The sequence below is a fragment of the Heteronotia binoei genome, chromosome 1 (assembly GCF_032191835.1).
Source record: "Heteronotia binoei isolate CCM8104 ecotype False Entrance Well chromosome 1, APGP_CSIRO_Hbin_v1, whole genome shotgun sequence".
Lineage (NCBI taxonomy): Eukaryota > Metazoa > Chordata > Lepidosauria > Squamata > Gekkonidae > Heteronotia > Heteronotia binoei.
Window position 1 is genome coordinate 165521228 of NC_083223.1, and position 12122 is coordinate 165533349.

Here is a 12122-nt window from a genome sequence, read left to right on the forward strand (position 1 = left end):
GTGCGCTGGCCTTCGGAGCGGGGGGGGGGGGGGGGCTCGAGATTGTTCCAGGCAATCAGCTGCTAGGTGCTTTTGGTCGCCACATCGAAAGCAGCGTCAGGGGGGTAGCTGGCTTGGTAGCTCCCCCAGTTTGGCTTGCTTTCTTCCCTTTAGGTTTTGCCCCCAACCGAGACTCATGTCCCCCCTTACTCCCTTGCTGCTGTTGACACTGGAGAGCCACTCACTTCATATTAGTTTCGACTTCACCTGCTAGTTGCACCCACCCTACCAACATGATAGGGCTGGCTCGTTGAAGAGCTCAATCCAGTACACTTGCATTTAGGCCTCACTGGAATTGCTCTATCTTCATTTGCTCACTCCACCCTCGTACTTTTGCCGCATTGGCCCTGAATTCGTCTGTGTATTCTCTTACTGTTTTGGACCCTTGTTGTAGGCCTCTCAATGCAGTGAGGGCTCTTGTTTCTTGGAGAGGGTCCTTGTACTGGGTCAGTATGGCCCTCAGGAACGCCGCTACATTGTCTAACTTGGGGCTACTGGTCCCATACAGGCTCATGTACCACCGTTTGGCCGCCCCCTTCAGTTTCAACCCCAAATAGTCCACTCGGTGGGGTAGGGCGAATATAAATCGAATGAAATAAAATAAAAATAAAATAACACACTGCTGAACTCGTCGGGGAAGGTATTCCCCCAGTAATATATAAAGCTATTTGCTTGTATTGAGAAATACTCTACCTCTTCGGGGTACCTATCAAAGACTGCATCCAGGTCTTGGCCCCTCTTGTAGTCGCGTGGTAGCAGTAATGGTTGTGGTGGTGGTTGAGGCATAATTGGGGGTGGCGGGGAGGGAGCAGTCCCCCTCTTGGAATCGGTGGTTGCAGTGCTCTTTCCAACTGCCTTCTCACCTCTTGAACCATGAAGGTGGTATTGGTTTGCATTTCATCTCGCAGCCCCTTGGCCATCTCAAACCTCATTGTTTGGAGGAAATCCCGGGTGTCAGGATTTTGCTCTTCCTCTTCCTCCTCGTCTGGGTCCAGGTCCGGACATGGCCATTCTTTGTCATCCCGGCCATCTCCCCCATTCGCCTCCAAAGTGCCCTGATCACTACCCTCCCTCTCCCATTCTTGAATGTTCAGAGGGTAGTGCCAGGATCGCTTCTCTCCGGGCTGGTATTCCATCCATGAGGGTGGTGGACTTTCGAGGGACCCACACTTTAGGAGTGAGGAACAACCGCTGGATTTGTAGTGGAGACCCTCTCCCTGCCGCTCTCCTAGCGTAGAGGAGGTGCCACGGGGGAGTTTGCGGGTTGGCACCTTCTCCTCGCTCTTCGTCTAGCGGCCGCTTTAAATTGTTTGGAACGTCTCCGTTGTCTGGAGCTCTCTCCGTCAAATGGTCAGAAAGTTGCCAGTTCGGTTATGTCCCTCAGTGAGATTACTTCCAAAATGTCAAGCATCGATATTTCTCAATAATCAGTCTTTTGTTATTGAATCAAAAGTTGCTTTATTGTAGAAACTCCATAGCTTTGTCAAGGACAGAATCCATGGAAGTAATGACTTTATAGGATAGCTTCAAAGGATAACATGCAGATGCAATTTGAGTCACGGATTCAAAGGTTACTACTAAGTATCACTTTTATGCTAAGGAATGTTAAGTATTAGAAACATCTCCCTTCCTCACACTTTCTCTGCGAATAGATAAGACTGTCTGTGTGAATTTGGGGGAGAGATGTATCGCACTGTTACCAGCTAGGCTAACCTAAACATCCTTGAGCCAGATGGATTTATTATTGACCTTAGGTTGTAAAAAAGGGGGAAAAGTAGGAGAGCTTGCTATCCTGTTCTTTGTCTGAGTAACTATAATGGCACTCAGAAATATGCATGCTTGACACTTTGCTGTTGTCCAACACAACAAATGGTATCTAAACCAAACTGGTTGTTCTTTCAATTTGTCAATTATACTATTTTGACACAGATTCTGACTTGGTACTATTTTGCATGCTTAATCACTGTCCACCAGCTATATGTGCTTGCTGTACCCCATTTCATTGTCTGATGAAGTGTGCACGCACATGAAAGCTTACATTCTGAATAAAATTTTGTTGGTCTTAAAGGTGCTACTGGACTCCAACTTTGTTCTAAGCAATATTAGGTGTTATTAAAATGATATACAATTCCTGTATGCTTCGATATCTTTAAACAATTGATATCTTTAAACAAAAAGAACTAAAATATAGTTATACACTTCACTATCATATCCTCTGCCTCCCCCCCCCCACACATGTATTATATGCATGTGTTTTATTTATTTATTTAGAAAACTTATATTCCGCTCTTTCCCAAGAATGGGGGGCTCAGAGCGGATAACAACATAATAGATAATTTAAAACGTACATTTAAAATCAAACCAGTATAAAATGATACAATAAATTATAAACAATTATAAATAATTATAGATGGCGGCTCAGTATACATACACATATACAATCGCACACGGCTATTATTATGACAAGAACACAGTATACCATTTCTGAGTGCAAAGTTTGTAAGTTTTATACCTACCAAAATCAATGTCCAGCAGTGCTGCATTGGCACCCTCTACTAAGATTTTCTTTGGTGGGCCATGCAAAGCTTCATACATAAAATATACACCATCCCTCACCATTGGTTTGATCCTTTCAATGTAACCCTAAGATAAACAAATGCTTTTTAGAGGTCAGGAGAACACTGATTTAGGAGACCAAATCCCTTGAACACTTTTTTGCTTTCTAAAGAAAATTCATGCATTTAACAGAATAGTTACAGACAGTTCCTCTTTATGTCAGAACCAATTTCCCCTCTTCCCTTTTTATTAGAATGAATATTCATAGAAATATCAGTCTGTCTACAAACATCATGCCACCAAAGTAATTTAACTCTTCCAGATATAGTTTACCTTAAGTCTTTTCAATTCTCCTTCAATGTCTATCTCTAAAGTAGGGTAAATAGATTTGTACTGATTGGCCAAGACCTTGAATCTAAAAAGTAAAAAAAAGTTTATCTTTGTGTTATGTTCTGCTTGAAACATTTCAAATAAACCTGAAACACAACTCTGACTTAAGTGATTTATAAAAATGGAAATTTATGAATAAGAGATCCAGAAATAATTTTAAAGAATATGAAAATCAGAATCTACAAGTAAGTAAACTGACAGCCCTATTAATAAATGTATTTGAAGCATAACATTACTCTGGAGAAGAGGTTACCTTTCTGAAAATTCATTGAAGTCAGAAACTAGATCACACATTCTGAGCCCACTTCGAGCTGCTTTAGAGGAATACACTGGACCAATTCCCTTTTTTGTAGTTCCCAAGCTTTAAAAACACAAAAATTAAAAACAAAACACATACACACGCTACACAATCTGGTGACTCTCAGAACACATAAGACTACATTGTTGACATTATTTCTTTAATATATATACATCTATATCTATCTATATATCTAATAGCTTTGAAACCACCTAGTCGATACAGAACAAGCTTCCAAACAGCCATTCACTGGGGTTAAAATACCTGTAGACAAGCACCCATAAGGAGGAAATAGAGGAGAAAAGGGTTAGGTTGGCAAGAAGCAGAATCCCATGTAAGTAGTGCAAAAGGTGGACAACTATCCCAAGTAGTGTTTTTGCACTACATATAAATCCCTAAACATTACGGAAAAGGCTACTGAATAAATGCTGATTTTACCATCTTAACTTTGAAACAACATATTTCATCTTTGAGATACGTGCATTCATACTATGCAACTCTGAGAACTTTCAAAAAGACTTAAGTTGCCTTGATGCAGAAAATTTTGTTAACAGTATGAATCATGGGATGTTAAGACTACCAGTACTGCTTAAAGAACAAAAAAGTGCAAACTACTATGTTAATCTGGATAACACCCATGAAGGATTACCAAGATCTAAGAGAGTTTCATTTTATTCATTGTTCAATGGATCTGATCTGTTTTGAAATTTTTGTTAAATTTACAAATTTATTGTCAGATAGAAGTTCAAAATTGGTTGCAATGTGCCTAAGAGTATACTTTCCTTTTTTTTTCTCCCAGACATACCATAATCAGCAATTTTCTTTCAAAACTGTAGCTGATCAATTAAAATCCTATCACATCAATGCAATTATTATGCATGAGAAAAATTCAACTGCATGTGATGGAACTCCAACCCTCCTTCCAAGAAAAAGTGTCTCTGTCACTGGTAGGTGTTACCCAACCTTTCTGTCATGTCAAACTCAAACTACCTAGGGAAATGCCATCAAGTGGACTGCGGTAAAGCCTGAAATCAGACTTCACAGCAAGTCATGGACAGGCTGCACAAACAGAAAGGTCAGACAGTGAGGATAAGGATGAAGAAACCACAATCCACAGGACAAAAAGGAGAGTGCACAGGAATACTAACACAGCATGTTATTTACAGGGGGTGGGGATGTCTGCTACACTCATTTAAGCAAGAAAGTTAATTGTAAAATAATTTTCATTTTAAGTCATTTTATGAAATACCGGGACAAATACAAATATCCTACCTTACAACAAACATGGGTAAACTTCTAAAATTTGGGAACTATTCTCAACACAACCAGTCTCTTCATACAAGAATAGAGCTTTCTTACAATACAAGACAGTGAACTGCAGTAGGTTTAAAACGATAACCACAGAACTCTCAGTGAGGTAATGCAAAGACCAGACTTGTTTGTTTGGTTCCACAGATTTTTATCATTGATTCTAGTAATGGAGAAGCACAGTCAAATGAAATAATCACTAAGAGACAAGTCCCCCAAGTTCCCCATTTTCCCTCTGAGTGTGCCATAACATGAAAATACACAAAAATACATAAAATCCAGATATGACCTCTCAAAGCTTTAGCACAGAGTCTGAAGTTTTCTTAACAACTCAATGCAATAACATTGCCATTTTGCCATATGTGGGTGAGGCTGGAACCCAGAAAGCCCTTATCCAATATTGTCTATTTTTCTTGGTTCTGAGCTTTAGTATGCATCAAGTGCTAGTTAGGACTTTGAAACATCTTAGGACCTCTTTTTCTTACATGAACCTGCCTGTGAAATGTCGCAGGCCTTACTCCAGTCGCTCTTGCCAGAGCAAGACCGCTTGTGACAGGAGCCTTTGTGCCATTACCTTCTCATTGCTACATACCCAATGCAGTCTTTTTAGATTCAAAACCTAGACTAAGAACATTCTATATGCCAATAAAGGCTTTTGTTGTTGACTAAGACCATTTGCTAGTTTCCTTATAATGATCTTTTATTTACTCTGATTTGGATGTTCCTGTTAGGGAAATAAAGGTATGTTGTTTTAGTATGTGATGTTAACGTGTTCCTGCCTTGTATGTTATTTTATTAAAAGCTGCTTTGAAAGTCTATGATTAAGAGGCAGGATAAATAAACAGTACTACTGAGCATCTTTAATAGGACTCATACTTGTAAGTGAATTACTCAAAGTGCCCTGCACATTATTCTAAGACTTCTTCCATTTTATTGTTTAAGACTTAATTTACAATGCTGTTGTAAATACTTTCCCCCACATTCAACAAAAGACAACATACTTCTTTCCTGCTTGCTCTTGCCTTTGTTGTTCTTGGATGCCATCAGCAGCTTGATGGAAGTCAAATACTAGGGATTTTGAAGGGTACAAAATGAACTCTTCTGTAAACATACAAGTATCAAACTGAAATTATGCTAGTATTTCTAATGCATTTATCTCCAAAAAACATGTTTTGAGGTTACCATGTTCATTAGATATAATAATATTACTTGATAGAAATACATTACTTTTACAGCAAAGTACATCATGTTTGTGAGTCCAGGAAAGTCTAGGAAAACCTAAGCAGTGCTCTAGTACATGCAAATCAACAGATGCCAGTTAATGATTTTTTTTTAAAAAAACCCGTTTCTTAAGGTCCACAGATATCATAAAGGATCTAAGAATAATCTCACTTGTGAAAATAATTAGTTTCATATCTGCCCAATTTCAAAGTGTTCATTTCTCGGAAAGGCAACTGAGTTGCAGAACAGCTCCAGAATTTTTTGGATGACGCATTGGCACTGGACCCATTCCAGTCCAGTTTCTGCCTTGGTCATGGGACAGAGATGGCATTGGTCGCCCTCACAGATGATGTCTGCAGGCAGTAGGATTAAAGTGGATTGGCTCTGCTGTTGTTTCTTAACCTTACAGCAGCATTCAACATAGTAAACCATGATCTTTTGACCCACCAATTCACCAATATAGGAATCTGTGGGGGAAACTTGAAAGCGGCTTACCTCATTTCTCTAAAGTCAGCGCTAAGGCACCCCTTGGTGTGTGGGATCCCTCAGGGAGCAATCCTCTCCCTAATGTTGTTTAGCATCTACAAATGCTTTCTCGCCCAACTGGTTCAGAGTTTCGGGCTAGGGTGCCATCTGCATGCTGATGACAGTCAGCTATATCTGTTGATGGATGGATGGCCAGATACCACCCCAACTGTTTTGGCTGAGGGCAGGCCTGTAGCCACAGGGGAGGGGGCTGGGAGTGGCACGGGCCCTCCACCCAACCCCCCCGAACTTTTATGGCCTCTCCTTTCCCCAGCCACCGCTCTCTCCACTGCCACTTTTCTGGCAGCCCCGATCTCTGCACCGCTCTGGCGGCCCCCACCCCACTCCACGGGCGCTTTCCCCTTCCTCCCAACTCACTCACCAACCTGGCAAAACTGAAGAACAGGTTCCTGGGGCTCTTTCAAGGCATCCCCTGCTCCTGTCAATCACGTGATTGTTGAGAAAAGCCGCACCAAGGCTGGTGGTTCCTATGCCGGCTTTCCAGTGCGCTCAGAACGTTCAGCGCTGACCACCCCAGCACTGAACGTTCTGAGCGCATTAGAAAGTTGGCGTAGGAACTGCTGACCTTGGTGCTGCTTTTCCCGCCAATCACATGATCAGTAGGGGTGGCTGCCTTGAAAGAGCCCCAGGAGTCCGCTCTTCACTGTTTTGCCAGGTTGGTGAGAGTTGGGAGGGAGGGGGAGGTGCCGCGTGGAGGGGGATGGGGCCGCCAGAGTGGTGTGGAGACTGGAGCCGCCAGCAAAGTGGTAGTGGAGAGAGTGGGGGCTGCCAGAGAAGGGCCCCCTCCACCCAAATTTTTTTTCGTGGCCCCCCCCCAACAGGAATTTTCTGGCTGAGGGATTGGAGACCGTGGTGGGTTGGTTGAAACATAATCGGCTGAATCCAGCAAAGAGAGAGGTTTTGTGCCTGGGCAGGGAGGATTCAGGGTTGGGGTGCCAACTCCTGCCTCTTAACAGCTTGCTCTTAACAACAGCACCAACTGTCATGAGCTTGGGTGTGATTCTGGATGCTTTCTTATCAGTGGAGGCCCAGATCATAAATGTTGTCAGGTTGGCATTTTTCCAGATACAAAAACCTCCAAAGAAAGTTTAGAGTACAAGTAAGCAGCCAAAAGTTAAAAACAGCAATAGTTAAAAGACAAAAGTACATGTTTATTACAAAAACCTTGTAGGGCCCAAATGAAGCTTCATAAAATCATCAAAGTGAAAAATGCACAAAAAGGAACTGTATACGTGTTTCTGCTTGCAGAGGCCGTCTTCAGAGGTCAAATAGTACAAATTATAACATGCAAAAAAGTCCCTGTTATACTTGTAAGGCAATACACTCTTAATATAGAATAATAATAATAATAAAATTTTATTTGTATCCCACCCTTCACTTTGAATCTCAGAGCAGCTTACAACCTTCTTTACCTTCCTCCCCCACAACAGACACACTGTGAGGGGGGTTGGGCTGAGAGAGCTCTCCCAGAAACTGCCCTTTCAAGGACGAACTCTGCGAGAGCCATGGCTAACCCAAGGCCATTCCAGCAGCTGCAAGTGGAGGAGTGGGGAATCAAACCCGCACATTTAACCACTACACCAAACTGGAATGTTCCAATCCGGAAATGAATTACCACAAAAAAATGGGGGGGGGGCACAAATGTATCTGGCCTTATGTCAGCAGCAATTACACATACTGAAAATATATATATATCTTCCAGTTTAGATCCCAAGAGTACAAGTAAAATTCCTTATTATTTTCCTATTTCTATTTGATTTATAAACCACCCTCCCACGAAGAGCTCAGGGCTATGAACACCACAGTTCAAAACATATAGTAAAATTAATAACAGTTAACCAACAAAATAAAACCAGAATAAAACCCTTAGAATACAATCTAAATTGTATCATCAGGGCCAGTGTAACATCAGTATGTATCAGTCCAGATGTGCCAGGTCAGGAGACTTCTGGGATTTGGAGAATGCTGAGCTGACCTGCCTCTCTAAGGGGGGCAGACTGGAGCTTCTGTTCGGGGTAGTAAAGGGCAAATTTTTGCTTTCTGCCTACTTTTCTCAGTGAGAGATTGGTCCAAGATATGCACAGGAAACTTTGAGGTGATTTACCTTGGCTAAAAGGGAGTCCCGGGGGGGGGGGCTCCTTTGAGGCTTTGAGGGATCCCCAGAGAAGAGTTGCATATTCATCATTTACAGAAGCTTACAGAGTCATTTATTTGACATAAGCTTGACAAGATCCTAATCTTCTTTGAGACTGCTAAACATCTGATGCTGTACGAGACCAGTGTTGAACTAGATAACCTTAGAAAAAGGTACTGATTGCTATTTACCATTCCGGGACTATTTTAAAGCAAACAAAATAATATTACAAGGTGGGAAAGAGAAAGTTTGAAAGCTTGGAAGAAGAAGAGGAGAAGGGGTGAATTTTGGACTTTGTTAAATTAAGGACAGTGTTAAAAACTGGAAAGGAATTTATTTTGTCTACCTGAGGTTGTGGAGTGAAAGCACCAGAGATCTGCAGTTTCTACAGTCAACACAGGAAATACGTCAAATATCGTGAGACTTTGTTACCAGTGAGAACGTGACTTGGGGCAAGCAAACTAGGAAGTAACTATTGAAGAAGTGGACCTACTCTAGGATTTATTACCATAGAAAAACATCGGTGGCCATTACTGGGAGGCTACATTTTTAAAAAATTAATATCTGAGCCTGGGAAGGTCAGAGGACGGCAAAATTAGGCTCATTTGAAAGGGCAAGTTCTAATCTATCAAACCTGATAGATTAAACTTAATTTGGTGATATCAAATTTTTTGCAGTTTTTTTAATGTCAGAGTCAAAGGTAACCCGTGCAAGGGCTGCCTCATGGAGAAGATGCAAGATCAGTTGGAAGCAATGGAAGCTAGGATGATGAAAGGGGTGGAAAGATGATAAATGCTTGCAAAAAAGAACTTTAAAAAGATATTGAGGACTTTAAAAAAGAAATGGAAAAGCTTAGAAATGAAACAGTGGTGGTGTCAAAAAAAGTGCAGGAGGTAGAAGGGAAAGTTAAACTCCAGGATTCCACCTTATTAAAAATGCAAGAAAAAATAACAATCCATGACTGTAAATTGACGGAGACACAAATACGTCTGAGAGGAGTACCTGAAGAAGAAGGGACAGACTTAAAAGAACATGTAATAAAAATAATTGCTGATTTCTTGGAGGAAGATCCTGAAGGGACTAGAAATATGAATGATTATATGTATAGAGTGAATTCATCATATGCCAAGAAAAATAATTTACCAAGAGATGTGGTGATTAAATATATGACAAAAGAAATGGTGGGGAAAATCTTGAATAAAAATTTTGAAGACATTGACATTGGGAGGAAGCAGAGTAAGAATAATGAAAGAATTGCCAAGACAAGTGATAAATGACAGGAGAACATATAAGAAAGTAACAGAAAAACTACGTGACAATGGGATGAGGTATAGATGGATAATACCTGAAGGTTTGAGCTTTGAGCTACAAGGAAGAAGGATTACAATTACAAACAAACAGGAGCTGCGTAAATTTTATGAAGAGAATAAAGAATTTGCACCATGATGGATTATAAATTATTATCTTGGAATGTAAATAGACTAAATTCACCACAAAAAAGAAAGTAGATATTTCATTGGATTAAAAAACAAAACTGTAATATAATTTGCTTACAAGTAGTTCATATTAAACAAACGGATTATAAATTTTTATGGAATAAACAATTGGGACTGGAATTTTTTTCATTGGCTGAACAGAAGAAAAGGGGTGTGATTTTTTATATTAAACAAGAATTGGACCCAAAAATAATATTTAAAGATAAAGATGGAAGATTTGTGGCAGTAGAAGTAATAATAAATGTCAAAAAACCCTTATTATTGGGGCTGTATGCACCAAATGGTGCAAAAGATGTTTTTTTAAAAGACATTATAAAACAACTTGATGAAGTGACATACGAACAGGTCATGATTATGGGAGACTTTAATGGAACAATTCAGAATACATTGGACAGATCTGGGGGGAAAAAATAACAATAAAGGAAAATTGCCAAAATCCTTCTTTGAACTGGTTAAAAAGAAAACTTGGAAGACATATGGAGAAAATTTAATCCTTAAGTACGAGATTATACATTTTTTTCAGCAAGACATAATACTTTTTCCAGAATTGGCATGTTATGGGGTACAAAGGACTTAGGCCTTATAACTAAGAAAATAGAGATCTTACCGACGATAAGTGCAGATCATAACCCAATATTATGGATTACAAAATAGTCTAAAAAAGTGAGAAGATGGAGATTAAATGAAGATTTACTACAAAATAAAGAATTAGTGACATCTCTAGAAAATGGAACTAAAGCTTTCTTCCAAATAAATGATAAAAATGATATAGAATTTCAGAAGGTGTGGGATGCTTATAAAGCCGTAATGAGAGGAATATTAATTACTTTAAATAATAAGGATAAAAGGGCAAAAGAAAAAACAGATGTCGGACATTCAAAATGAAATAAAGAAAAAAGGGGAACTGAGGAAAAGGCCAGAGAAAAAGAAAATTATAAGGGAGATTACAATACTACTACAAGCACAAATGAGACATTTATTAAATAAGGAATTGGAATGGAATTTGAAAAAATTACAACAGAAGTCCTTTGAGGGAGCGAATAAACCTGGAAAGTATTTGGCCTGGCAACTGAAGAAAAAGAGGAAGTGAAATTATTAATAAAATTGTGGTTGATGGAAGAGAGATGGTAGATCAAGAAGGAATAAAGAGAATTTTTCAAGTACTATGCTAAATTATTTAAAGGTGTTAAAGTAAAGAAGGAAAGGATGGAAGCGTATTTGCAAAAGATTAAAATAGCACCTTAACTGAATATATGAAAAAAAATTTGAATGATCCAATTGAAAGAATAGAAATTGCAGCAACGATTAATGCAATGAAAATTGGAAAAGCACCTGGGCCAGGTGGATATACGGCAAAAAATTTTAAAATTTTTAAAGAATTAGTACCGAAACTTCAAAAATTGATGAATTTGATAAAATAAAAGGGAAAATACCAAATACATGGAAGGAAGCTGTAATTTCTTTGATTCCTAAGGAAGAAAGATATCACGAATGCAAAGAACTATAGACCAGTTTCATTACTAAATAATGACTATAAGATATATACAAGAATTTTGGCAGAACGACTTAAACAATATTTGATAAATTTCATAAAGGAAGACCAAGCGGCATTTCTCCCTAAAAGGCAAATAAGAGACAATATTAGAACTGTTGTAAATATTGTAGAATATTATGAAAGTCATCCAGAGAAGGACGTTGCATTATTCTTTGCGGATGCTTTTGACAATTTGAACTGGGACTTTATGTTTGCAGTAATGGAGAAAATAGAGTTGAGGGAAAACTTTATAAGAATGATAAAGGCAATATATACTGAACAACGTGCAAGGTTATGTATAAATGCAGATCTTACAGAAGAAATGATAATCAGCAAAGGTACAAAACAAGGTTGTCCGCTTTCACCTTTGTTGTTTAATAATGACTCTTGAAATTTTATTGATGCAAATACAAGATAATAAAGAAATAGAAGGGTTGAGAGTTAAAAGATTTATTTACAAATATAGAGCATTTGCAGATGATATAATGTTTATAAATGAAAATCCTACACAAATAACACCTTTGTTGTTAGCTCAAATACAAGAATATGGAGAACAGGTGGGATTTTATGTTAATAAAGAAAAATAAAAAATTTTATGTA

General features: G+C 39.0%; 1 protein-coding gene across 2 annotated transcripts in view; it reads right to left on the reverse strand.

Annotated features, from left to right (window-relative positions):
• The window catches only part of ADSS2 (adenylosuccinate synthase 2), a 58052-nt gene that overhangs the window by 15184 nt on the left and 30746 nt on the right, over positions 1-12122 (reverse strand). The window contains exons 5-8 of one of the 2 annotated variants that reach the window (XM_060243632.1): positions 5593-5659; positions 3239-3346; positions 2929-3010; positions 2556-2682 (exon numbers count right to left, since the gene is read on the reverse strand). In XM_060243632.1, coding sequence (XP_060099615.1) covers positions 2556-2682; positions 2929-3010; positions 3239-3346; positions 5593-5659 — 384 coding nt within the window. The remainder of the gene's footprint in view (positions 1-2555; positions 2683-2928; positions 3011-3238; positions 3347-5592; positions 5660-12122) is intronic. The other variant, XM_060243640.1, reaches the window with a different exon arrangement.